We start from the raw sequence: 26,160 nt of genomic DNA, 5'->3' as shown, positions 1-26,160 counted from the left end.
CGCATTCCATATCTCCACTTTTCTTCCTATTGCCTTACGCCCGGAAAACACCTTGACTCCGCGCTGCTGCCCTACCCAACGTCCTCCGGGATATCACACGCCAGACATTTCGTGTCACCAAGCGGTAACGAGGGTTCCGTGCGTATTTTAACGGACCGGTCGAGTATGGTCACTCACTAGACCTCAGTCCACTGACTTGAATTTGAGTAGCGTTGTCGGATGAGGTTTGCCGGATGGGTTAAAAGAGTGTAGAGTTTTGGGCGAAGGTTTTGAGGGTTTGATTTGGGGATTGGAGGGAGGGAGGAGGTGTTGTGGGGATGCTAGATGTAGATTATGCTGGTGATGGACTAGGTTTAGAAGCAGGGGATGGGTGCTTTGTATGGAGCATGCATCATTCGCTATGTTTTGTGAAAGGTTATGGATACTTCGCACAGTAAATGTCCGATGATGTGACTCTTTAATTCGCTTCTCATGCAGTAGCGACACCGAATCCCAAACTGTCCGAATACTCATTCTTGGCTGCTACATTGGCTACGCCACAATAAGTAATGGTCAATAGTATGCAGAGTACTAGTGAGCCCTTGTGGAACTTTCCGGCGGGCTCACATACACCTAAAAGGATTGCGTGAAAAGCCGCATGGATGACTCGACAATATGCAATGTTTCCGTGATAGAAGAAGACTTCAGTGACTTAATATGATAATGATGGGTTCACCGAAGAGTGAGATGTGTAAGAGCATGCATTCGGGCCGGGGTTTTGCTCCTGAATCCAATACCCTATCACGGAACTCGACCCTGTACACACAAAGCAAGTGTGATAAACAATCCATATATATTTTATTAATACATATCCCATAATTTATATACAGTCCCATCCCATCCCATTCCATCCACATACACGTACACATCCTTCATCCTTATTAATACTCTCCCATCAACTCCAAATCCCTCGAACTCCTCCCCACCCAAATCCCAAACCTTCCCTCCTCCGGCATGATCCAATTCTGCCACCTAACACTCCAGTAACTCAAATCTTTACGACTAAGCGTCATCTCCACCGTCTCGCGCTGACCGGGGTCGAGTTCGACCTTCGTGAAGTTGCGGAGCACGCGGTCTGGGAATTCGACTTCCTTGAATGTTGGAGGCGGAGTGGGTGTGCTAGAATCTGCTGGTGTTTCTGTTGGTGTGGGCAGGGTTGTGATCGGAGCGGGTTGCGGAACTTCTTCGACAACGCCGGATGGAAAAGAGACGTAAACCTGAACGACTTCCTGACCCCTGCGGCGGCCGGTATTGGCAACCTGAACTTGTATTTTGACCATTTCGTCGTACAGTGAGGGATTTCCGCCTAGGCCGCCGCCGGCAGCAGAGGGGGGAGAAGGGTCGGAGAGGTTGTAGCCCTTGGGGTAGGTGTAGTTAGCTGGTTCGGTGCCGTCGAGGGTGTCGAGATAGGGGTAGATGTATTTCCACACCTTTGAGAAGTCTGCGGGAAATATTGCGGATGCGCTGTCTGGGAGGTCTGTGTCGTAGTTGGGGGGTTCGATTTCGTTTTCTGGGCGCGCGGCTGGGAAGCGAGACTTCCGTTGGAGTGAGCTGACGTGTGCGTTCGAGATTGTGAATGTTGAGTACGACAGACCGAAGCCGAACTCGTAACGCGGGGTGATGTTGTGCTTATCGAAGTAGCGGTAGTCAATGTACAATCCGTCTGTAAAGTTGACCTGCGGGACTGGCGCGTTTGGCTCGTATAGAACCTGCGCTCCTGCGCCATAGTCCTCGAGACTCTTGCCTACTGTGTACGGCAAGCGACCGCTAGCATCCACATCGCCAAACAGGACATCAGCCAGCGCGTTTCCACTCTCCTCACCAGGCAGGTTGGCAAACAACACGGCATGCACGCCAGGCAGATCAATCCACGGCTCAACAACAACCGGTCCAACAGAGTGTATCACGACGACAGTCTGACCTGCACCATCACCACAATGCGACGCGACAGTCTTGATCAACGAGTCTCCGCCCTTCTGCAGGTAGAGATCATTCCGATCGCCGTGGATGCCACCGGCAGAAATGTATCCCTCGCCGCTATCCGCATTGGCAAACACTAGACACAGATCCTTGTCCGCGGCGTCCTCCGGCATAACCCCATTGCGCAGATACGCAGTCGTCTCGACATTCTCCGAGTCCTGCCATGCAGCTTCCAACGCCTCCAACGGAGTCACCAAGTACGGGAACTCAACAGTGCCACTGCCCCAGCCAGACCCCAGCGTTCCCTGATTGCAGCCGCGATCGGGACAAGCATTGGGTCCCTCAGCCGGTCCGGCATCATCACCAAAGATTCCAACTCTGTACGGACCATCCGGCGTGCGCGACAGTGGCAGCGTCTCCTCTTCGTTCTTCACCAGCACGGTTCCTTCAGCAGCGACATCACGCGCCACCTGGCCATGGCCTTCACCAGCGTCAATATAGCGGTTCACAACCCGATAAGCATCGTCATTACTTCCCCAGTGCAAATAGCTAACCTCATCATCAGTCCAGGAGGAGAAGTTGGGGCCGCCCTCACCGTCCGGCGGTGAGCGTTCCCATTGATCCTGTTCGAAATGATACCAAGCAGCGACAATGCGGGTCACCATGTCGTTCAACCGCTCAACAGGAATGGAGGTGTTGAGGACCGCACGGGTGAGTTCGCTGCCCCAGAGCGCTTTACCGTTAGCCCAGTGCAGGCCATCTCCGGGCATGCTCATGTCCAAGCCGCTGATGGCACTGTTGACGCCAGAGCGCTGCGCGAGCCAGTCCGATTGGACGAAACCTTGGAAGCCCAATTCATCCTTGAGAACGCCGTTGAGCAACTTGCTGTTTTCGCAGGCGTGGCTGTTGTTCACCATCTGGTATGCACACATAACACTAGCGACATCCGCACGGATACTCTCAGCGAACGGCCACACGAAAACCTCGTGCAACGCGCGATCGTCGATATTCGAAGATAGCGCCGTCGAAATACCCCATTCGAACGGTTGACGGAAGTGTTCCTGTTCATTCATCACGTAGTGTTTCGCTGTAGCCATAACGCCGTTACTCTGAATCCCGCGAATGGTCTCTGCAGCAGCCACACCCTGCAGCACGGGGTCTGATCCGAAACCTTCCCAATTGCGACCACCAGCGGGCATCATACCCATCGGGCCCATTGATGGTCCTATTAACACGTTGACGCCCTTGCGACGAGCTTCCAGGCCCAATGCGATTCCTCGGTTGCGGATAAGGGTTCGATTCCAGGTAGCACCGGTTGTGAGGCCAGGAGGGAAAGCGCTAACGTGGTCTGCGTATCGTAGGCCCATGGGACCGTCTTGTAGGCAGAGGGAAGGGAATCCGGCTTCTTCGGCGGTGCCTGTACAAGTAAATCGTCAGTCGTAGGTCGCTTAATAGAGACAAGCAACATACCAGTATTGCCAACGCAAAGACCCATCTGCCACCCCGTCCCAGTTGTAATATTGACCTTCTCAATCAAAGTCATATTTCCCACCAAATCCTGCGCCTTGTTATAACTATCCTCCCAGGTCTTGACTGTTCCACCTCGAGGCGTAGGATACCAGTGATCGGCGGGGACGATAGGCTAGAGAAACCTCGTTAACGACACCCATCAAGGCCAGAAAGGTAAACTCACATAATACGGCGGCGGAACCTTCCTATACCTCGCAAAGGTCACAAACCCTACAATCAACAATACGAGACAAACCCCAACGACGACCAGCGCCCGACACCAAGTCTTCGAATACCAAAACGTCTTCCAACCCCTCGGCCGCCCCCCATCAACCATACTCATCTTCCGCATCGCCTTCCTCCGCTTCATATCAGTCCCGTACCCATCGCCATCAGAATCCGAATCTGCAATGCCCATCTCATAGTCATATCCATCGCCATCCTCGTAGTCATATCGCGACGGTGATAACAGCTCCTGCTCCGCCTCGGTGATACTATCCAGATAACTCTCGATATCGCCGGAATTGCGCACGACGGGGACATACGCAGCGGCATGGGACGGCGCGGGCGCTTTCGCTTTCGCTTTCGATTCGGACTTGGGCCCTGACACACTGCGCCTCCGCAGCTTTATCCCGTTGTCATGATAGCCGTCATCCGACTCCGATTCCGCTAGTAAACTCGCCGTGTCATCCACTCCATCGTCATCGCGATATGGCGGCGGCGGAGGAAATCGACTCGAGGACGCATCCCCTTCCTCCTCGGGAATTACTTCGTGGATAGGCATATAGTTTTGCATCGAATTGCTTTTGCTGGAGGTTCTTGTTCTGTTGCGGAAGGTCCCCGAGCGGGCGGAAGCCGTGGCGGGGGTGGAAGGCATGGATCAAACCGGAGAGGGCATTGATTTATTGTTTTTTGTACAGGGTACGGAGTAGCGACTAAGATAGTTTATTTGAGACGGTAATAAAGGAAGTGACAGGAGCCAAGTGTCTTCAGGGACGAAAAAACGGAGGGAAATGATGGTGGGCCAATCAGGGAGAACAATCTCTGGGCCGCGATCGACGGGACGCGTGTGAGTTTGAAATGAACGAAAGAGGAAAGTCGTGGATGCTGATTAGAGAATGACTGTAGTTAAGAGGGTGTAGGTAAGTGAGTGTGCGAGGAAAGTGTGGTGAGGAAGTGAGTGTGTAGAGTGTAGAGTGGTGGTGAGGAGAGGTGAGGTTGGAAATTGGAGTATAGTTACGAGTCCCGTGACCGTAGAGCAGAGTGCGGTACAGGGTATTTTGTATAGAAGGAACAGGGTCACATCTAATATGTAGCATAGTCTATATACCATATACACAGGAATGTCATCTATATGCCAGCAAAACCAACCAACCCAGTCTATCCAATGAACCAATCAAACAAATGAAAAAAATGCCAAAGAAAAGAAAAGAAAACATAACCAGTCATTATACTCATAATGAACAATAACAACGCTTTTAATAACAAGACATAGACATGCTTACGCCTCATCATCCGTGTCCGGAGGGTGTGGGGTACCCTTAGGACTCTGCAACCACTCGAGGTGACGTAGCCTGCGGCGAGTATCGCGCTCCTTGAGTTGCGCACGAGTGAGCTTCTTCTTCTTCTTCGCCTTGAACTTCAATTCGCCCTGGTCCTCAGCACCCGAGTTGGCGGCCGAAGCGTTCACGCTGGTGGCGGTCGAGTTGACGGCCGTGCTGCCGGGCTGAGGAGAGCTGGCGGCGCTGTCTTCGAAGCGGTCCGCCGAGACGGCGTTGTTGGTACGCTTGACAATCTTGCCGTCGGCCACGTGGAGCTGCTCGGGGCAGAGGGCTCCGACGAACTCTTCGTTGTGAGAAATCATAACCACACCACCCTTGAAGTCACGGATGGCAACAGCCAATCCACCAAGCGAGTCACGGTCCAAGAAGTTAGTAGGTTCATCAAGAACCAGCAAGTGAGGGTTGTTCCACATGGCACCAGCCAGGACAACCTTGACCTTCTGTCCACCAGACAGACCAGAGATCTGGTTGTGGTTGGCGATCTCAGGGTCCAAACCAATGTCCTCAAAGTGCTTGGAGATGACGGGGGGCTCGAGAACACGGTAACCCAGACCCTCACGCGACGACTCGTGGTCATCAAACTCCTGGACCATCTTGAAGAAACCAAGGTTGGTCAAAGTCTCACGAGAGATCATAGTGTTGTGTTTGGGAAGCAGGCCAACCCATTTCCTATCATTTTTAGTTACTGCTTACTTTCCAGGGGCGGGAAAGAACTTACACTTCGTACTGGAAGGACTTCTTCCATTTCTGACGACCCATCAAGGCTTCAATGCGGCGAGGACCACGGCCATCACCCAAATCAACCGGCTTCTCCATCTGCGCCTTGTCCTCGTCGGTGAGGATACGGGTCTGCTTCAGGAAAACTTCACGGTCGTCTCCGTTGGCGTAACGCCACTGCAGATACTGACTGGGAGTCTTCTCCAAGTGCAGCTCAACGTGCTCCAGAGCGTGCTGCTTGATGTAACCGATACGGAGATTGGGGTGCTTCTCGACCTTGCCGGTCTGAGGAATCGTCTCACCAGTCAACATCTTGATGAAGGTCGACTTTCCGGCACCGTTGCCACCAATGATGGCCAAACGGGAAGACAGCGTGAGCTGAAGAGACGCATCGCTCAGCGACGGCTTGTTCGCACCGGGGTACGTGTAGCTGCAGTTGGTCATACGCATGATGGCACGAGTGTTGGACTTGATACCAGCCAAGATACCCGGAGGGGGGAACTTGAACTGCACGGTGGAGGCGGACAGGGTATAGTAACTCTTGCCCTCGGGCTTGACCCTGACAAAGTCGGCCAAGTTTCCGCGGTAGTTGACGAGCTTCTTCTGCTCGTAGTGGTAGATGTCGGTGCAGACCTCGTCCAAGAAACCAGAGTCGTGACTGACGATCAAACTGGTGATCTCAGTGTTCTTCTTCAGGTACTCCTGCAGCCATTTGACGTTGGCAACATCCAAGTGGTTAGTCGGTTCGTCCAGCAAGAGCACGTCCGCTTTCTTTAGCATGGCACGGGCCAGAGCCAGCTTCATCTTCCATCCACCAGACAAGGATCCAACGCCCTGCGACTGGCGACCCTCGGGTCCGTCGGTGAAACCGAACTCGAGCAGGACACTGGAGATGTGCTCTCTACCGGTTTCAGCAATCAGGGGGTCCTTGGAGACGTATTCGAGGATGCTCAAGTCGGCATCTTCGCCCTGATTGTGCTCGACGAAGCAGGTGCGGACCTGGTCCTGGGTCGGGAAGCCTTCCAGTTTCTCGTTGGCGATACTGCGCATGAGGGTGGATTTCCCGGCACCGTTGCGACCGACCAGACCGTAGCGGTGACCCTTGACCAGACGAAGGTTGGTGTGGTTCAAGAGCAGCATACCACCGTAGGCAAGAGAGAAGTTGGCGTTGACGATAACCACCTCGTTGGGGTCGTCCTCGACGGGCTTACCAAACTTGCGGTGATCATCCTCGACGAAGTGGGCCTCGATTTCGGCAGCAACGGCGTCGTGCTTGTCGTCCTTGAGCAGGCCGCGGAGGTACGGCGCGGTGCAGAGAGGGATGCGGTCGTGCATGCGGCAGTTGACGTCTTCACGGACCATTTCAGCAATGTAGGTCTTGCCCAGTTGGAGGAGAGTGGCATCCTGAGGATCAGCCAAACCACCCTGTGCTTGGATCTTGGCGTCCAGAACAGCAAGGACCTCATCCGGAGTGACCTTGGCAACGGAACCGGCAGCCAGGTTGCTGTCACCCATAGCCTTCTCCATGACGGACAAAGCGCTGGTGGCAAGCTCACGGACTTCAGGCAGGGAGGCACGCTCCTTGACGCGCTGAACACCGGGCTGCAGCTTGGGCAGGAAGGTACGGGCTTCCGAGGGGTCGTGAACCAGTTTGGTCAAGTTCTCGACGACGACGACAGTTTGACGGAGGGTCTCTTGAGGGGTGGTCGGGGTGTTCAACGAACGCTCCAGCAAGGGAGTCAGGAGGGCGAGCACGGGCGAAGTGACGACGGCAACAAAGGTGGTTTGCGACAGAGCGTGGATGGCCTTTTGCAGGGTCTGTTCTGAGGGCTGTTGCATGGTGTTCATCAACAAGGGTATCCGAGGGAGGACATCATCGTTGGACAAAAGGGTGGTGAGCTCGTTCATAGCCTTGGTGGCCCTCTTGGCGACTTCACCCTTGAGATCGTGCATACCCGACTCGACCAGAGGAATGAGTTCCTTGAGGGTCTTGCCCATGGCTTCACGCAGGAGATCCTTCTGGCGCTCCTCCTCTCCAGAACCAGCACCCATCTGCGACTTGATAGCCATCTTCTCGATGAGAGCGAAAGCACCGACGAAACCCTGCCACTTACCGGTACCCTTGCTGAGGTAGGCAGAGATGGCGGGGAGCAAAGCGTTGACCAGAGATTCGGGCTTCAGGTTGTCGAAAAGGGCGTCAATGGCATATTGAGCAGCGTCGCGAACAACGGCGCCCTTGTCGGACAGGGCTTCAAAAGCGAGGTACAGCACACCGCCATCCTCGAGGAGCAAAACGTACTCACTCAGAGGGTGTTCCCGAGGGAAACGCTCAAAGAGAGCACCCAGGATAAGCATGGCACTCTCACGACGAGCGCCATTCTTCTTATCGGCAGCGGCTTTCTTGACTTCGGAGAGGATGTTATATTGGAACAGACCACGGCAGCCGACGCTCTGAATGAGAAGGTTGGTCAAGGCATACGAGCCATCGAGGGCCTGCTGAGAGCCTTCTGCGTTGAAGATGGTGTTGAGGAGAGAAGAGACCTCCTCTTGTGTGGGAGGCACTCCGGAGGAGGTTTTCGACACGGCGACAGGCATTTCTGGGGATTCAGGATGAGGCATTCTGTATATGTCGGTGTGTGTATAGCGAGGAAGCCTTCAATGAGGCGTGGTGGGGACTGTCCCGGACGTGATAAGCAGGACCCGATGGAGATAACTGAAGAAACAAACAACAGTATTAAGAAAATAGAGCGGAGATTGTATACGGGCCCTCCACGATAGTCTTCAACACAAAAAGACAAGATGAGAAGTTGAGGTGAAGAAAGACAGCGAAAACTTGAATCTTCTTTTTTTTACGCTTTCCGCCTTGGGCACGATTTTTTTGCCGAATGTAAGCAGGCAGTCATTGGCAGATAGTGTTCACCGCCTGTAAATTTCTGCCTGAGGCGAGTATTGATAATCAAAGTGGCGGCCAATCATGAACCGGTAACTGCCCATGGGGAGTGGCGGTGCGTCTCCGTCTTGTGGCTGATAAGATATTGCATTCCTGGGGGATAAGGCAGCATTTGCCTCAGGCAAAAGAAGTTTGATGCCTTTGGGAGAAGGCACCATAAGGCATCACAAGGCACTCGGTTACTCTTAACTATTCAATAGACACGGACGGCCGGTACAATTGTGCGTAAGTAATTCGGAGTACAAGCACTCCGCACCGACAGGGACTATGCAGGAACGAGTTCATTATAGAGAGCTTCATGTCAGTTCGCTGCCCTCAACTGAGTGTATGTATAAGTAACTATGTAGCTCCGTAGCTCCGTCAATTGTCTTGGTATATAGCAAACTATTCTTACTTTATTCAATTGCCATTCATAGAGTACTATCCTTCCTATACTCCATCGATACTCACCACTCCGTACATAGCACAAGGGCACTATATCCGTTCCGCGGCTTGCCTCGGTTGACTGTCACCTGACTTCCCCTCACCTGACAACGTGCATCTCTACTGTGTACGTATCCGAGTACTTCCTTTTCTCCTTCCTCGGTTGAGCTTTACCACGGGTATATTCCCCTTATTTATTCTCAATTGTCTCTGTCTCTACCTTCTATTCTCTATCCTCTGTTGTCACTCCCCGTACTAGCTAGTCCCCGCTTCCGCCCCCGCATTCCTCGGATAGCCCACCCGAAATGGCCTTTTCTATGAGAACCTCCCGCCATGCTACCAAGCTGGCTACTGTAAGCCTCATTCCTTCAATTGCCGCTGCTACAAGTCAGACTAACAAGTATAGGCCCCCCGTCAGTTCCTCCGCCGCTATGCCACGGCCGAACCAGACCTCAAGTCCGCCCTGAAAGATGTCATCCCCGCCAAACGCGAACTCCTCAAACAAGTCAAAGACCAAAGCGAGGAAGTCATCGGTGAGGTCAAGATTGGAAATGTGATTGGTGGCATGCGTGGTCTCAAGGGAATGCTCTGGGAAGGTTCCGTGCTGGACCCCGATGAGGGAATTCGGTTCCACGGCCGGACGATCAAGGATTGTCAGAAGGAGCTGCCCAAGGGTACCACTGGCACTGAGATGCTTCCCGAGGCTATGTTCTGGCTTCTGTTGACTGGGCAGGTCCCGTCGACGGGCCAGGTGCGCGCCTTTTCGCGTGAATTGGCCGACAAGTCGCATCTTCCCGAACACATTCTGGATTTGATTCGGTCGTTCCCCAAGGAGATGCACCCGATGACCCAGTTGTCGATTGCTGTGGCTGCGCTGAACACGGAGTCCAAGTTCGCCAAGGCATATGAGCAGGGTCTCAACAAGGCTGAATACTGGGAGCCGACCTTTGACGACAGCATCTCGCTGCTGGCCAAGATCCCTCGTGTTGCAGCTCTCGTGTTCCGTCCCAATGAAGTCGACACCGTGGGCAGACAAGCCCTGGATGGCACTCAGGACTGGTCGCACAACTTTGCTGAACTCCTGGGCAAGGGCGGCAAGGAAAACTCCGACTTCCATGACCTGCTCCGTCTGTACCTGGCTCTGCACGGTGACCACGAGGGCGGTAACGTGTCGGCACATGCCACACACCTGGTTGGCAGCGCCCTCAGTGACCCATATCTCAGCTACAGTGCCGGCCTGCTGGGTCTCGCCGGACCTCTACATGGACTCGCCGCTCAGGAAGTGCTGCGCTGGATCCTGGCAATGCAGGAGAAGATTGGCACCAAATTCACCGACGAAGACGTGAGCAACTACCTCTGGTCGACGCTCAAGTCCGGCCGTGTAGTCCCCGGCTACGGCCACGGCGTCCTCCGCAAGCCCGACCCGCGCTTCCAAGCCCTCATGGACTTTGCCGACACTCGACCGGATGTGCTAGCCAACCCCGTCTTCCAGCTCGTCAAGAAAAACTCCGAGATCGCACCGCAGGTCCTCACAGAGCACGGCAAGACCAAGAACCCCCACCCTAACGTTGACGCTGCATCTGGCGTGCTCTTCCATCACTATGGCTTCCAGCAGCCACTGTACTACACTGTCACCTTCGGTGTGAGTCGCGCCTTGGGACCACTCGTGCAATTGATCTGGGACCGGGCATTGGGTCTGCCCATCGAGCGGCCAAAGAGCATCAACTTGCTCGGCCTTAAGAAATAAGTGCACCTCATGTACACTTAAAAACTATGATTATGCAGTTAATGAACATCATTCATAATATATTAATATATACAAAGACAGTACAACAGCATCAAACCTGATGCCTCTCAATCTTAAACTCGGTAAACGTATGGATCTGCAACGGATCCTCTTCCGCACTCGCACCCATACTCACCCCCGTCCCCGGCGGTTCCTCATGATGATGTACCGCCGCCTCTGGAACAGCCAGCCCCTGCACCTGCGCCGCACTCCTCTTAATCAACTCTTCTGAGTCCGAATCCCTCGCCCTCCCCACACTCGTCCCCCCAACAGAACTCCCAGGAAATGTCGAACTCATCGGCGTATTCACAGACATAATCGTCGTTTCAAAACCACCGCCTTTGCCTATCGTGGTGCCATCATCTAAAATCTCAAGATCAGTGTCCAATCGACTGGTAGAGATACTATGCGTGTTTGTGTGTGCTTTTGTGTGCCGGCGCGAGGTGCGGTTTGTCATGTTTCGTGTGGCGAGGGCGTAGGTGTTGCCGTTGTTCCCATAGCCGTAGCGGTTGTAGTAGGAGTTGAGGGAGGTGAAGGCGCGGAAGAGGGGGGCATAGGTTGGGATGCAAGTTGAAATCACCTGCCCCAGCATCCAGATTAGCATTCATGCCGAAGACATGCCATATAGGGCAGGGTAAGGACATACACCAAGCGAAATCTCAATAACCGACCAAATAACAATCGGCCTGCTATCCGTATACGTCTTGAGATTCTTGACCGTAAAAATGCGAATAATCTGGATGATTGTGACGAAGAAACCGAGCGCAAAAACCCCCATCAATGCGATCTTTTGTTTCCGCCGTAACTGCAAGTTCCCCAGAACCGGCAACGGCAGCGCAATAATCAGTATATCGAAGCCGAGACTTGTGCCCGCTAGCCCGTAATAACTAGGGACTGTATTTATACAGTGACCCGGAAGTGCAGCGTCCCATTGTTTCGCGATCGGGTTGCATGCGAAGAGCAGCAGGAAGGTGAAGATGAGTTGGTTGATAGTGCAGGCAGCGATGGCGACGAGGATGGTGTATTTGTATGCGTTGACGAAGCCGCCGATACGGAGGTAGGAGGTTAGGAGGGAGACTTTGAAGCCGAGGAGGGCCATTGTGTAGACAGGGCCGCCGGCATATTGGATCTGTTCTGTTAGCAGACTGCGCGTATATACTCTGGGCCAGAGAGGGCAGACCTTTCCGAACGGAACAATATTTTCAACGGGGAAGAATGATGCGTTTAAACCGAGGCCCCATCTTGTTTCTATTCATCCCATTAGTCCTCTTTCTGCATATCAATCTAATCAGTTTGGACATGGACTTACGAGCAACAGCAATCGCCCCATAAGCAGCTCCCAACACAGCACTCGAGAGCGCAGCATAATCATCAAGCCACGGCGTCCTTCTTAAGTGCAGGCGAACATAAAACCGGAAAGCGATGGCGATGAGGGCGAGAGCCGGAAAGAGGATGTTTATGGTGACGACAGTGGCGGTATGGCTGTGAGGGTCGGGGGTGAATTGGTTGTACACCCACATGGTCATATCATTGTATTCGTACAAAGGAGAAATAGAGGACAGAGCAATAGGAAAAGGGAAAGGAAAGGAAAGGAAGGACAGGTGTGTAAGGAATGACTAGTACATTGCGAATGAGCCAAAGACTGACTCTATCCGATGCGACGTGCACGTATTCTTATTCAAAATCAAATCTGAACCAAAAAGAAGTCATAGCATCATTGATTTGATCCACAACACGAGAGGATTGAAAAGACTCAGCTCGCACTTGACTGCACTAGTCATAAGCAGAAGATCATCAGGAGCACGAGCACAGATCCATGAATTGAACACAGCACCAGCACCAGCAGCAATGAATGAACTTCAAACACACGAGCCGGAGCAAATCCCTGACCGAAGGATTGGGACTCGTTTCAGCCAGCAGATTTAACTTAAACTACGGGAATCGCAGTCTCAAAAATGGTGGACGCCTCCCCGAGCTGCATCCGAACTGGTGCCCGGAAAGTATGAAAGATCGACTATTGTCGGCGATGATGCACGGGATTATGTTGCTTTTTCTGCTCTGGTCTACATAATAGTAGGTCATAATCATGCCTGTGCAAATGAGGAGCATCTGTCAGTGTCATCCGCATCTGTACATGGCACACAATCGGACTATTGCAAGCTATTTGAAATTGGATGGATGTAACCTATTTTGACCCATGGTTCGATTTCTGCAACAAACTTCCACTTAATCTAAACCTGGATAATCCTCGGAAATTCCGGGATGCCCCCATACTAGTACATAGCACAAATATAGGCACTCCATACAAGTATATGCACTCCACCACTCCATACATCTCCATAAACGATGCTAACGATCATGCACTCTGTACCTGAACAACGAACTGACTCGATTTTTTCTCGAACGTACAGAGTAAAATTCTACGATATGTCCAACCTCGGCACGCCACGGAATATAACCCACAGTGGAGAAGACATAAACTTTGCCCTAAGAGGAGACAACTCCGCGTACAGTTAGTAGGTTCCGTGCGCCAATATTAATTAAAGACTATGGAACACTGAGTGGGAAGAGATTCCCTAACTCAATCAAATTCAAGCGCGACACAATCGTCCATCATCGAGCTGACGCCACTCGTCCGACCCCACCGCTGTTTTTCCATAAAACACCTCGTCCGGATCATACTGCGCCTTAATCGCGCGCAGCTTATCGTACTTGTTCCCGTAGAATACGGACTGGAAATTCGGCTGCTCAAAATCGCCCTCATTCAGGTACGCGCCGCTGTTCGGCGAAAGCGCCGCCAACCGCAGGATATACTGCTTGGTCATTTTACGCTGCTCGGCGACCATGGCCGCGCGCGACGCCGTCCAGTTCCACTGCGTGGTAATCGTAGTATCGATCAAGGTTTCGCGCCAGGCTGGCTGTACAGCGTTTATCTCGTCGATGTCCTCGCCCACCAGCGCCCGCGAGACATTCAGGCCCACTCCGATAAACGTGGCCCCGTCCTCGGTAATGTACCGGTAAGCATCTGTCAGCGCATCGTTTTGCTCCTGCACCACTGACCTCGGCACCAGCCACCCGCCGTACTGCGCAATACCGACTTGGATGGGTGCCTGCATTCCTTCGAACTCCTCCAGGTAGCTGCCGAACTGCTGCGAGTGGATCTGGTACTTGATGCCGAGTTTCTTCAGGCCGTCCGTGAACGGCTTGACGAGCGCATTTAGCTCGGCGACGGGGATGTTCGGGCCTGTCAGCGGCGAGATGCTGAAGCTGGTGTTGGTAAAGTACCACACGCTCATCGCGCCCGCGTCCACGATCGCCGGCAGTTTCTCCTGGTACAGCTTGACGGCCTCGTAGTACGTATCCTGCGAGATGTTGGCGTTGGTGAAGGTCAGGTTCAATCCGGAGGTCGCATGGCCGGTATGCGCCTTGGAAGTCATCGACCACACAACACCGTAAGTACCGCCGCCGCCGCCGCTCAGCGCAAAGTACAGATCCTTATACTCGTTATCGCGGCGCGCAGTGACAAAATTCCCCCGACCATCAATAACCTCCCATTCCAGCACCTGGTCGGCGGCAAGCCCATATCGGGAAGCAAGCGCCGAATGTCCCCCTCCCTGACTGTATCCACCCGCAATCCCAACAGTGGGACATTCTCCGCCGACAACCTCCAGACCCTGGTTGTGCGCGGCCGTGTACGCCTCGATACCCTGGACGCCCGCGCCCATCTTCATCGCTTTACCGTTGTAGTATTTGCTGGAGAAGTCGTTGATTTCGATATCCTTGAGGTGGTGCATCCAGAGCCCGACCGAGCCCGCGCCTGTCGATTTACCATTGTAGTCGTGGCCGGTGTTGCGGACGACGAGGCGGATGTTGTGCTTCTTGACGAAGGAGAGCGTCTTCGACACGTGTTCGGGCTTGCTGACGTTGACGGCGTAGTTGATGAAGTTGCCGAGCGTGCATGGCTTGGAGACGGGGTGGAAGGGATCACAGGTGCCATTGGTGAAGAAGGGGGCCATAACCGACGAGGAGGAATTGTAGCTGCACCATCCCGTCAGTCCACCATCTCTGTACTCGTTCCTCCGGAAAAGTTGACTTACTGCACCTCCGGCTCCATCCATCCATTCTTCAGTTCCTTGCACACCTCCGCATCGTAATTCGGAGCGTGGCACGGCGAGGCCAGCGGGACCGTTGCAATCAACCGTCCGTCAACGGTCTCATTAAAGCTAGACCAGACATCCTGTGCCGGCCAGCAGTCATCACCCGGAAAGCAGCGACAGCTCTGGCATGCAGTCGACACCGAGCCCAATGCCAAAAGGGCACCGAGCAAACGAGCAGAAACCTTCATCTTCGTGTCGGAAAAGCAATTCCAATAAACCTCAGGCTCGACTGTAGTGAAAAGAAAAAAGAAAAAAGAAAAGAAAAAAAAAGTACGAAATGAGAAAGACACGAAAAACTAACAGCCGCGTACGTACGAGTCAGGCTAGGCTACTAGTACTTCCCATGTATACCAAGCTTCGAACTATGGCCACCGACTGGGGCATACTTGTAATCAATCAGGAGAATTGCTCCATTCATCTCCATGCGAGGGCTGTGTTTATTTGCCAATTCCCCCTTCGCCGATCTCTTTTTCGCTTCGATATTGCTACGGATGTGTAAAAAAGGACAATCGAATATTTCAGTCTAGCATTCAAGCTATCAGTGTTAGACTAGTAACTGAACCGAGTATCTCCGGCCAATGGCTTTCTCTATACCATGCATGAATCATGGACCAAAGGAGCCAAGCTTGCGAATGACAGCTACCTTTACCGAACTCGTGGAACCAGGGGTCAAGTGCACGGAGTATTCTCGTACACACTGGGCCCAAAATCAGACCCTCAACTGTTCCAATTCCCGCTCCAAATCATCCGCCCGAGTCACCCCGTCCACGGTTCGGTGGCCTTGACCCCCAACACGCGCGCCACATTCCGGACATATTGCCAATTGCACCGCTCCCCCGCACTCGCCGATGGTGAAAGGATGGCCGTTCTGGCAGTAATACCAGTGCCCGGTGCCCCGGAACTCGCGCGCCATGGCAGCAATGATCTCCAGACGTTCGTCGCTGGTCACCGCGGTGTAGAAGGTCTCTAGTTTGAGCATCTCTTCCGCCTCGTTGATTTCGCTCGATAGTCCATTGGTCTGGCCGGGGTGTCGATGGCATAGCTTCCTGGCCGATGCGATTGCCTCGCGCGCTCTCTCGGCATGTTTCTCTCTCACAGTCGGGGCCTCACTCTGCGATCGCTCCAGCGCGTACAGCTGGGCCAGGAAAATGTATCCTTCAACCTTGTGCGCGACTCGCATGGCGTTTTCGGCGCGCTTGATCAGACCTCTGCATTCCTCTCGGGTCGCTTGTAGATTGATCTGCAATTTGCATCCCTCCACTCCTGTACGGCTGGCCTGAAAAAGTGATAGAAAGTCGCCAAGTAAGCTAATATCCAGGCGCATCAGGAGGGTAGTTGCGAGGAACACCCCCTTGGTCTGCACGACACTGCCGTCGAATTCGAAATTTCCGCTGGTTGCTTTGCGTCTCCGTGCGCTTTCGACCAGGGCTTGCACACGGGAAAACGGCTGTTCTCTCTCCTCGACGGTTTTATAGTATTGAACGATGCGGCTTCGCAATTGGGTGACTTGTCTCCAACGATTTCCGCCGGATTCCCGGACGATCTTAGCCATCTGCTGGAATTGCTTGTCACGAGAGCCGCCAATGTTGATGGTAGCCTGTTCGCCAATCAGCAATGGTGACAAATCGGTCTTGCTTCCGAGAACCGCTGCCAATTGTAACGGCAGCTCCTGCGCAAGAGGCACATATTCCCGATTCAGATAGAGGAGGAACCTCTTCGTCGACTCGTCGAGAATAGCGCGGCGAACTAAGCGGCCGTATCTTGACAAATCTCTCAACGAACCACGGCATGTAGCGCATCGCTTGATATCATCTACGGAGAACGGCTCCGATGACGACCGGATAGCCACGGGCTTACTGTCTTCCATCACGTAGTACTTCTTCATATCCATTTGACCATCCATACTCTCGATCGTTAGAAAGTGACCGCAGCGAGGGAAGATACACGGGTTCTCGTCGAGGTCAATTTCGGCGTACGTCTCAGCCAGAATGAAGTCGACAACACGCTCCTTGAGCTCAGGGCTGGCGCACTTTTGACAGAACTCAGGTGAAGGGCAAGCCTCTCCACAAACCGACGGGCACTGGTGGCTACAAGCAAGCCGTTTCTCGCATCGAACCGTGCAAGGTATATGGTCACATGGAGCAGCACATGGCATAGAACACTGGCTGTGTGGACACGCTGAGAGACATGTCGATACCGCGCACGGAGTGCAGGGCTCTGCACATAGTCGCGGGCACTTCGAATGGGCACACTGAATCTCGCATGGCATGCTGCATGGAGGACATGGCTCTGACCTGTGGCAGGTCTGGTTGCACGCATGAACACAAGTCGATTGGTTCCGGCCACAGACTTGGAGACATTTGCCGTGATCCACAGTGACTCCTTCAGGAGTACGCACTGTACATTTCCAACACGGCTGCCTGCAGGTGTGGCCGCAGGACAGATTCGCTTTGCAAGGCGCATCGCAACGGTATCCAGATCTCGCAACGTTCACATGGCACTGAACAATTACCTTGTGATCGCATCCAGGCACCTGCTTCTCTACTAGTCTCGAGCATCTAACGAGAGATACATTTTGAGCCTGCCAGCAGGGCAAATCCTCCGCGATATGACCACAAAGCAGCCTCCGACCAGCTTGGCGGACACTGACAGTGCATTTAGCTGGGCACAACTCGCCGCATAGTTTAGGACATGTGTGATCACATCCCTTGACGACCTTCGGACACGGTTCTTGACAGTATACTGCATCATGGAGGATAGCAGAGTGACATTTCTGTTTGCAGACGTGGCCGCACTTAAGTCGGTTCATGCAGCGCTCATTGCATCCTCCTTCGGGTGAGTACTGTAGAAAGTCTTCCGGTTCAGACACAGAAATAGGATGATCTGGGTGGCGTGGACATTGGAGCTCCAGACCGGCGCCGAAGTTACCCTCCTGCTGCAAGATGTCGATGACCTGCGCCCACATCGGAACATGAATTGATGTTGCAGAATTGCCAACAATATACATTCCATGTTTCGCTCGCGACAGAAGGACGTTGATCCGGTTTGAAGTTCGAAGAAAACCGCATCGATTCTGATCGTTGCTCCTGACCAAGGATATCACGATGACCTTTGCCTCTTCACCCTGGAAGTTGTCGATCGTAGCGACCCGAAGCGTCTGCAAGAGATTGGTCTTGACGACCCGTTGCTGAGTCTCTGGGACTTCGTCATTAAGCCCTGCATTTTCCAGGTCCGTCTCATCCCTCTCGCCCAGCGTAATGGCAAACGACTCCCGAAATTTGCTCCGAAGGAAATGCAATTGGCCTAGATAGGGCGTCAAGACAGCGATTTCGCCACTCTTGTAGGTTCCCTGGCGGACCAGGTGATTGACTAGAGCGAGTGTCATTTCGACCTCGTAACTATTCCAGTGCGACGTCCCCAAAGCATCGTCCTTTGAACTGCTCCCTTCCTGGTGACGGTGATCTAACCAAAACAGCCGTTTACGCATTCCACTAACCTCAGGATACTGCGAAACAGAGGGGGCATCTTCCAGGCGATGGTACAGCGTTTCGCGAACAAGTTGAGCAATTGACGGGTGCATTCTCCGCTGCGTCTCGAGTGTACTGTACGGTAACCGAATGCCGGTCCCTTCATCTGGATTCACTAGACGCTCAAAAAGCGACACGTCCAAGGAGTACTGCTCGCCACCATTGTGGTTCTCGCGCGAAAGGTTGTAATTCTGCACCTGCGGCCGGAGCTGCATGTGGTCACCGATCAAAATGAGATGCTCGACCGAGGGCAGCAGAGCCGTCAGCAGATGAGACTCCAGCACTTCACCCGCTTCTTCACAGACGACGATCTTGGATCTCAGTCGACGGAGCATGTTCAGATTGCGGGCGAGACCCGTAGTTGTCACTCCGATGATATGTGCATCGCGGAGACAACGCATATTGAGCTCGTCGCGGATATTGTCGAACTGAACTTTGGTACGTCGTTGTCGCTCGAGGAGATTTCCTGCTGTATCATGAGCGTCGCGTCGGATCTCTGCCACCCAATATTCGTGAAGTCTCTGCCTCTCCTGCTGTGACATAGAATCGACATGGACATCTTGCAGTGCCGCCAAAGAACGTGGCCCGCTTGTAGTCTTGACTCCGCCATGGTTGAGCCATCCCTTGAGGACAGGACCTTTTCTAGAGGCCCGTGTTCGTTCATAGCCTTCCTCGTCCTTTCCATACAATTGTTGATGGTGTCGGGGATAGTGACGCTCAAGAAAGGACTTCAACTTGCCCTCTGAATTTGTTGGTTCCAGCGACAAACGACCGAACTCCTTCTCAATGTCATCAAAATCCCTATGAAGCTCCCACTGGTCCCTCTTCTCCGCCTTGGTTTTGTTTTTTTGCCCAGGTATATTCCGCAAGTTAAACTGTTCGAGCTTCTCAGATTTCGACCGGGAACCGATGCGGACGATCTGAGTAGTGATTCTCTTCTCCAGCAGATCCTCAAGCAACTGGTCCAACGCGTGATTCGTATAGCAGACACAAATAATTGGACCAAGATCCTCTCCAGCTTTTCTTCTGTTCGCAGGACCCCTCTTGCTTGCAAGGAGAGCCTGAATAAGGACTTTGATTAGAGCAACCCCCGTATAACTCTTTCCCGTTCCCGGTGGTCCCTGAATGAGCCCGATGCAGCGCTGGAGACTATTGACCACCGCAACTGCTTGAGCGTTGTCCAATGTCGAATATTTTTGCAGCCTTGCAATGTCGACTGGCTCACCAGGCCGCATTGTGAAAGGGACTGTGGGATCCTTTAACAAGCAGCTCAAGTCAAATGTGAATCCGTTCCTGAGAGCATATGCTGGCAGCGGCGGCGTCATAGTTCCGAACTGACCTTCAGGGTCCAACGGACTAAGCAACTGAGGAAATGGCAGGTCGTCACTTCTCTTCACCTGCTGAAGAGCACGGAGTGTCGGCTCAAATGATGCTAGGAGTATCCCGGGAAACTCGACAAGCGACAGCGCAACAGCCATACGCGATTTGTACTGACTGAGGATACATTTCACTTTGTCCTCCGACAGCTGCGCCAGCTCCAGCAGCACGGTTGCCGTCTCTTTCTCTTCCCAAAGGGAGCACATTTTCTCCAAGGGAAACATCTCTCCGTCCTTGTTTCGCCGTGGCCTTGGGTCTCCAGCGACAGTGCAAAAGATCGTATTCTTAGCCCCGAAACAAAGACACACCAAAGCACCTTGCTGCAGCCGCTTGGATCCCTGCCACCACTCCTCGCGCTTTTTTTTACTCATATTCTTCATATCTACCGGCTGCTCAATTCGAGCGACAAATTGCAAGCCTGCAAGCCGATCAAAGTTGAGGGCAAGCAAGTGGACATTTTGATGAACGTGTGTTCTAATCTGGCTGCTCCGAATTCCTCGTTTTTTGTTCGAGGGCTTCAAAAGAGCGTAAATGGTGTCTCTCAATTGCCCAATTGTATCTTCCCTGAGCAGTCGGAAGTTCCTATCGAGAAGGCCGCTGATGCCACCCACATGCCACTGACGAGAGTCTTTCACAGGCAGATACTCGCTCCGCGATGACAGGATTTCCTCAATCGTAGGCATTATCTGGACCCTGCATATGTCCGCATAATCATTATCGTGGCGTCCGCCCGGTGGGTCGCAAGTGGTCACAAACGAGACTTCAGGTAGATGACTTTTCTTAACGAGTTGCTGCATCCCATCAACTGTCGGTAACGAGCTGCCAATTTCAAGATGACGCAGGGTACGCTCCAGATAGTTCCTGGAAGTCCGGAGAAAGTTGACAGTGTCTTCCGAATAAAACTCCTTGAAAATCTCTTCGAACCTCACTGCCACAGGCTTAAAAGACTCATGGACAAAGGCAAGAGAGTTCAGTCTGATGATCTGCCAAAAGACGAGGAGTGATAACTCGAAGTGATTGAGAGTCTTAGTTGTCGGCTTCTCGCCCATGGAGACTGAAAAAACATCTGCAAGGAACCCAAGAAGGACAACGCCTCGTCTCCCAGAGTTACCGTAGAGGACATTGTAAATCGTTCCAACTGCTTGCTCCAAAACCAATGATTCTAGGATGTTCGGGTTTGTAATAATATCCAGGAATGGCAGCATCTGAGCCCTGAAAACACTAGGTTTGGCGGCAGCCGGTATGTGATTGTAGTCGTTTTCAACAAGCTCTCGTATGCGTCTGAGACCTCCCTCGGTGGACAAAGCTCGAACAACATCTTGCAGGACACCATCCCCTTCATCAATGAGCCTCCTAGCTTCTTCGAAAAATGGCCCAAGGCCACTTCCCAACGGACGAGCATAGAGTGCATTCAATGGTATGTCGTTCCTCCAGGCACGAAAGTCTCGCTCGCTGCTGGTGAGCTCAGGCTTTTTGCGCTCGGTTGGTTTTGCTCTGCCCACGTCGTGCGAGAGTCTGCAGTTTGGAAATGGACATATTCCGCGTCGAGCGAAGTCACGGCATATCCTTCTCAGATAGTCAAGTTAGTAAACCCCTGATACAGACCCTGCTCGTTGTGTTGGGGATTATCTACCTAGACTTGGTCATACTGCCAACTCTCCAGGCTAAGCCTGTGGTTGAGGGCTTGCAGTCTGGGGTTTAGCTGTATCAAAACGAATAGATCCTGTTTGATAGCAGGCTTGAGTGAGGGAAAGGTGGTGATATGGGCGATGGAGAAAGAAAAATAGGGAGAAAGAGAGAATAAGACAGAAGCGAAATGGCAGCCCTGGCAACCAAGCCGCGTGTATTTCTTTCAACTGGAGAACCTGCAGGGCTTTGTTGCTAACATTTTGTCATGTTTGGCCTGTTGGCTTAAATAAAGGATCTTTTGCCGTGTTTGCAGAACTGCTGTTTGCTGTTGGCAACCTATTGAAGTAAATGATGTCTTTGTCTTGCATCGCCGTCTATGTGTATACTAGACAGAGCCATGTCCGCTTTATATCACGCGAATGGATTACTATAGCAGCTTCATATCTTCAATGCTGTTCCTTCTCAGCTATATGTATTGTTTCAATGTCCATCGCAACCGAATCGCTCTGAGGCAGGTCCTCTCTTACATACTGCTCCAATCGACTCTTCCAACACTGCCATCTTTCCACTGACATCGCATTTCCCCCTCTGCAGATCTAGATAATCTTTCTTGAACGATTAATGTTCCTCCTGCTTCGATGCAGCGTCAAAGATCCGTTTCGCAAGACGCTTGAGCCACTCCACTGTCATGGGGAACTGAATATCTGTAATCACATCACAGCATTCGAACGCATCGGGCAAACACTCGTATTCTCAGTCCAGCGAGATCGATCTATTCTTTTTGTCGACTAATCGCGCTTCAAGTGCTGTAATATGGATATACTTCTGCATCTGGCGCCGTTGGCCAGTGTCATCGGGGTGGTCCTCAATCTCATGTCTCCATTCCCCATTTGAAAAACTTCCGCCCATACGTTCCAAAACCGGTGATTCTTTTCAGAAGGGATCACTGGTGACTGCATTTTTTTGCCTTTTCCCCGATTACAGTGTCAGGGAGATTCTCCATATACTTGAGGGCGAATATCGGAGAGCTGTCGGGTTCGGGCCATTCTTCTAAAGCGGCGATGAGAAGATTCCATAGCTTGTTTATTCACGGTGGAGTTCGGTGGACATGGAGGTTGCGGTCGGATGAGAAATAGTATATACAGCATCCGGCATGTTAGTTTTACCAACATCAGTCTCTTAGTGCTTATGCTCTTTGAGGGTGACAGCCATTGTCGGATTCCCGTCTGGAGGCATTGCATCGGTAAATCAGGCTGTAGAGATCATTTTGCTGATGTCTACTCAAGGCGCAAATCATGTCGATTGCAATAGGTGGTATATCTAGTGCTTCTGTTTCCTTTATGTTACCCGAGGGTAGAGCCGAGTGGCGATAGTTCCTATGTCCCAGACAACAAATCAGCCCAGACTCTGAACGCACAGGCCCGAATCCGGAGAACTATTTCAACGCCGGTTATGATCGATGTCGGTAGCTATGTGACTGCGGGGTCTGGCTTTACCGCGAGACTAAATGTAGATCTCTGGAGGTGAAAACCCCTCACCAAATCCTGTATGGAAAGCCAGTAGAACTACCATTCCGCAGTGCAGATTTAAACCCATTTCATACCCTGTGGCTCGTCTAGTGGGATATACATACAGGCGGAATTGAAAAGGGAGACCGTTTTGGATACCTCCGTGGCGTATCATACCATAAAACCACCACCATGAAGTTCTCCATTATCACTTTCCTCTCCTTAGCTGGAGGCATTGTTGCTCTGCCTACCGCTCCGCTAGAAGCCCACGATGATCCATCTCTTGCTCCGATTACGGTATAGATTCCGTTCCTCATCCTTATGAATGAAGCTAACATGCGTCCTTAGTTGGTTGATGGCCCCTCACATTCAGAAAATGTGACATGCAGTGAGTAAAATCTATTCATTCAAGTCCATATTGCCAACCTGAGCTCGGAACTAACGGATACTGCAGAGGGGGATAGTGATACTGCCTCTTACTCTGGCGAGGACGTCTACGAAGCTGTTCAATACGCCATCTCGCTGATGCAAAGTGGACAGACACGAGGCAGTAAGTTCAAACATAAACCTTTCCCCTCTTCCCCAGTATAAACTAGCTAACACGGCATCATCTCAGAGGCCAAATATCCCCATTCCCTCCACGCCAACTCGGGACATCCTTTAAACTTCCCCGAGTCGTGCCCGGCGGACAAAAGCCGTTACGGATATCCGCTTGGCAAAGGCTTCTACTACAACGGTGGGCCAAGAAACCAAACCACCGGGAATGAACTGGTGGTGTTCTATCATAAAGATGACGAGATTGATACCCAGAATCATCCCAAGGCATACTTTTGTGGTCTTGTCACACGCGGTGGAAGGGATAATGGTGAGTTCCGCAATTGCTAGACTTAGGTCATACTTTTCGTTTTATGCATAGGAGGTATTTATTGTATATCGTCACCAAGCGACCACAAATGCAAGCTAGTCCTTTCAAGTAATATCTCACGCCTTCGGTATGAGCTTCGGCCCATATTTTGTGCACTTTGCGCAGAAGTGCCCATAGTTTATTGAAGAGAAACACGTCAGAAGCATTACGTAGCATCAATGCTGGTTCATAGCAGGTATCACCGCTCGGGGATTCGTGTACTACTTTTGCTCGGTTTCCGACTGTGCCTTGAACTAATTCCGACAACTACTCAAACACGGAACGGTTATTCAACCGTACAAGACGCAGACAAGAGCGTATCCGCTGCTGCGAACGTTAAATGCATAAAGGGCGCAGTGCCCGGCTTGGTAGAGGGCTTGGTTTCCTATTCAGATATAGATCTACCCGCCCGACCGGCCGATCGAGTCTCACACCGGACTCCGATATGTCGACCAAAAAGGGTTCGGGGAACCTTTGTTGGTCCGATTGGATGCTGTTCTGACAGGATACGGCCTCGGACTTGTTAGTCAGTCTCTAAAAATAGCTATATATAGATGTATGTGTTTTACGCTTGTGCTCATAAGTTCTCCAGCATCTCTTAACCACCCAAGATCAAGCAATGGCCATCCAAGCGGACGCAAAATCGCCTTCATATGTATCAGTGGATTCGTCCCTGTACGCTTCCGAGAAACGAGAGTAGGTCTAGAGACCAGTCTTATGCTCCATTCCATATACAGCGTCTGATAAGAAGTCTCAACAGGCTCAATGCTCCTTGCAGTGTCCACAGCACCTCACAAACTCCCCGCCTCGACCATCAGCTCCAACAGCCCGAGACCAAGGCTGCATTACAAGCCCTTGCAACCGCACTCAACAACATTGCGGATGAGAAGCAATGCACCAAATGCGCAGTGGAAGCCTCGTCGAACTTCTTAACGGATCATCTCCGAGACATTCGGGCTGCAAAGAAGAATGGGCAGTGGTCGAAGGAGGATAAGAAGGCTCTGAAGGCGGAGATCAAGGGCTTCAAAAGCCTAAAAACAAATTTTAAGGCATTGTGGAAGGATAATTAATTGTTTATGTACATAAATGCTACTGATATGATCCGAGTCTCACACTTTCTTTGCGATGCTTGTTTCTCAAACCTGAATTGAAGCAATGACTTACAATGCAAAAAAGCACGCGTGCCCAACAGAACGTCCGATTGTTCTGCCAACATGCAGCACCAGCAAGGCCGCTGGCAGCATGAGTGCAGCATAACCAAGCAGCGTCAACGCTCACATTGGGCTGAAATGAGGAATTAGTACTTTTGTACCTGTGGCGCCAATCATCTTCGTATAATCGGATATAAGCAGAAATCGAGCTTTCTGGGGCTCATTATATAGTGACGAGTCTTTATGGGAATGGTGTACGCCGTTATCGCATCTTTAGTGTATATCAACTATTCTAGGGATGGTGCTATCTCGAGATTTAAGCAGCTGCTCACCACGGTTATACCGGTGATTCAATCCTGTACACCACACTACCAAGATCCACACCCCGCTCGCCCTCAACAACCCGCCGGACAATATCACCCCCAAGACTCATATCCTGCGCCATATTATTATCTATCGAGGTGGTAGACTGTACTCCCGGCGCAACAGCCCACGCTTTAACGCCCCGTTCTCCCAATTTCCTCTCTCAATTCACCATCAACATATTCAGCCCCGTCTTTGCGGACCGATAACCAACAAAGTGCTGCCTCTAAGAAATCCCCGACCCCAGAGGGAAGATTTTGGGACCCTCAAAGTTCAGAGCCTCCTCCAGGGAGGTAAGCTCGCCGGTGGTAAACAGCACCCTTGGGTCCTGTGGCTTGAGCAAGAGCTGGAGAAATGTCATGGCCATGAGATGTGTTCCTGTCACATCGCTACCCCATAATTTGTTCATAGCCTGGCGGTAGGTCATGCTCTTCTCAAGGTAGATGTTGAGAGTGGAGCCTTGATTCATTGCGGTCAGCGCTTTCCGGTGGCCGGGGAAGATCAGAGACCACTCACTGAAATTGTTTTTCAGATAATCTACCCGGCCGTACTTGGTCACGATTAGCTTCCCAGTTCCACTAATCGATTTATAGCTGTCGATGTTAAGCTGGATCAGTTCGAGTGAGCTCTGGAATTCC

At 52.0% G+C, this 26,160-nt stretch overlaps 9 protein-coding genes across 9 annotated transcripts; 3 read left to right on the top strand and 6 right to left on the bottom strand.

Annotated features, from left to right (window-relative positions):
- Positions 1 to 741: 741 nt before the first annotated feature.
- Positions 742 to 4,665, bottom strand: EURHEDRAFT_529618 (beta-glucosidase). The gene is made up of 3 exons (XM_040787115.1): positions 3,653 to 4,665; positions 3,430 to 3,601; positions 742 to 3,376 (listed from the first exon to the last, which is right to left on the bottom strand). The coding sequence occupies exons 1-3, from the start codon at positions 4,343 to 4,345 to the stop codon at positions 921 to 923; spliced, it is 3,321 nt and encodes a 1,106-aa protein (XP_040640455.1). The 5' UTR covers positions 4,346 to 4,665; the 3' UTR covers positions 742 to 920.
- Positions 4,666 to 4,760: 95 nt separating this feature from the next.
- On the bottom strand, positions 4,761 to 8,577 carry EURHEDRAFT_410545 (putative mRNA-nucleus export ATPase (Elf1)). Its single transcript, XM_040781385.1, has 2 exons — positions 5,749 to 8,577; positions 4,761 to 5,699 (listed from the first exon to the last, which is right to left on the bottom strand). The coding sequence occupies exons 1-2, from the start codon at positions 8,364 to 8,366 to the stop codon at positions 4,970 to 4,972; spliced, it is 3,348 nt and encodes a 1,115-aa protein (XP_040640454.1). The 5' UTR covers positions 8,367 to 8,577; the 3' UTR covers positions 4,761 to 4,969.
- Positions 8,578 to 9,425: 848 nt separating this feature from the next.
- Positions 9,426 to 10,867, top strand: mcsA (putative citrate synthase Cit1; the record flags this gene model as incomplete). Its single annotated transcript, XM_040784007.1, has 2 exons — positions 9,426 to 9,473; positions 9,527 to 10,867. The coding sequence occupies 2 exons, from the start codon at positions 9,426 to 9,428 to the stop codon at positions 10,865 to 10,867; spliced, it is 1,389 nt and encodes a 462-aa protein (XP_040640453.1).
- A 45-nt stretch (positions 10,868 to 10,912) lies between these two features.
- On the bottom strand, positions 10,913 to 12,595 carry EURHEDRAFT_337560 (putative integral membrane protein (Pth11)). The gene is made up of 4 exons (XM_040778390.1): positions 12,216 to 12,595; positions 12,087 to 12,154; positions 11,553 to 12,035; positions 10,913 to 11,486 (listed from the first exon to the last, which is right to left on the bottom strand). Exons 1-4 carry the CDS (start codon positions 12,430 to 12,432, stop codon positions 10,959 to 10,961), a joined length of 1,296 nt encoding a protein of 431 aa, XP_040640452.1. The 5' UTR covers positions 12,433 to 12,595; the 3' UTR covers positions 10,913 to 10,958.
- Positions 12,596 to 13,497: 902 nt separating this feature from the next.
- Positions 13,498 to 15,251, bottom strand: EURHEDRAFT_514016 (FAD-dependent oxidoreductase; the record flags this gene model as incomplete). Its single annotated transcript, XM_040786228.1, has 2 exons — positions 13,498 to 14,944; positions 15,004 to 15,251. The coding sequence occupies 2 exons, from the start codon at positions 15,249 to 15,251 to the stop codon at positions 13,498 to 13,500; spliced, it is 1,695 nt and encodes a 564-aa protein (XP_040640451.1).
- A 329-nt stretch (positions 15,252 to 15,580) lies between these two features.
- Positions 15,581 to 21,503, bottom strand: EURHEDRAFT_552584 (P-loop containing nucleoside triphosphate hydrolase protein; the record flags this gene model as incomplete). The annotated part of the gene is made up of 2 exons (XM_040787562.1): positions 15,581 to 21,327; positions 21,470 to 21,503. 2 exons carry the CDS (start codon positions 21,501 to 21,503, stop codon positions 15,773 to 15,775), a joined length of 5,589 nt encoding a protein of 1,862 aa, XP_040640450.1. The 3' UTR covers positions 15,581 to 15,772.
- A 1,629-nt stretch (positions 21,504 to 23,132) lies between these two features.
- EURHEDRAFT_521890 (uncharacterized protein) lies at positions 23,133 to 24,061 on the top strand. Its single transcript, XM_040786852.1, has 4 exons — positions 23,133 to 23,401; positions 23,453 to 23,492; positions 23,559 to 23,654; positions 23,721 to 24,061. The coding sequence occupies exons 1-4, from the start codon at positions 23,297 to 23,299 to the stop codon at positions 23,987 to 23,989; spliced, it is 510 nt and encodes a 169-aa protein (XP_040640449.1). The 5' UTR covers positions 23,133 to 23,296; the 3' UTR covers positions 23,990 to 24,061.
- A 362-nt stretch (positions 24,062 to 24,423) lies between these two features.
- On the top strand, positions 24,424 to 25,240 carry EURHEDRAFT_337502 (uncharacterized protein). Its single transcript, XM_040778389.1, has 3 exons — positions 24,424 to 24,564; positions 24,620 to 24,704; positions 24,769 to 25,240. The coding sequence occupies exons 2-3, from the start codon at positions 24,628 to 24,630 to the stop codon at positions 25,076 to 25,078; spliced, it is 387 nt and encodes a 128-aa protein (XP_040640448.1). The 5' UTR covers positions 24,424 to 24,564; positions 24,620 to 24,627; the 3' UTR covers positions 25,079 to 25,240.
- Positions 25,241 to 25,405: 165 nt separating this feature from the next.
- Positions 25,406 to 26,135, bottom strand: EURHEDRAFT_410540 (uncharacterized protein). The gene has a single exon (XM_040781384.1). It carries the CDS (start codon positions 25,989 to 25,991, stop codon positions 25,749 to 25,751), a length of 243 nt encoding a protein of 80 aa, XP_040640447.1. The 5' UTR covers positions 25,992 to 26,135; the 3' UTR covers positions 25,406 to 25,748.
- Positions 26,136 to 26,160: the final 25 nt, after the last annotated feature.

The sequence above is a fragment of the Aspergillus ruber genome (genome assembly GCF_000600275.1).
Source record: "Aspergillus ruber CBS 135680 unplaced genomic scaffold scaffold00007, whole genome shotgun sequence".
In the NCBI taxonomy this organism is placed as follows: domain Eukaryota; kingdom Fungi; phylum Ascomycota; class Eurotiomycetes; order Eurotiales; family Aspergillaceae; genus Aspergillus; species Aspergillus ruber.
The sequence above is the reverse complement of the archived record's forward strand: the minus strand, read 5'-3'. Positions and strand labels throughout refer to the sequence as shown.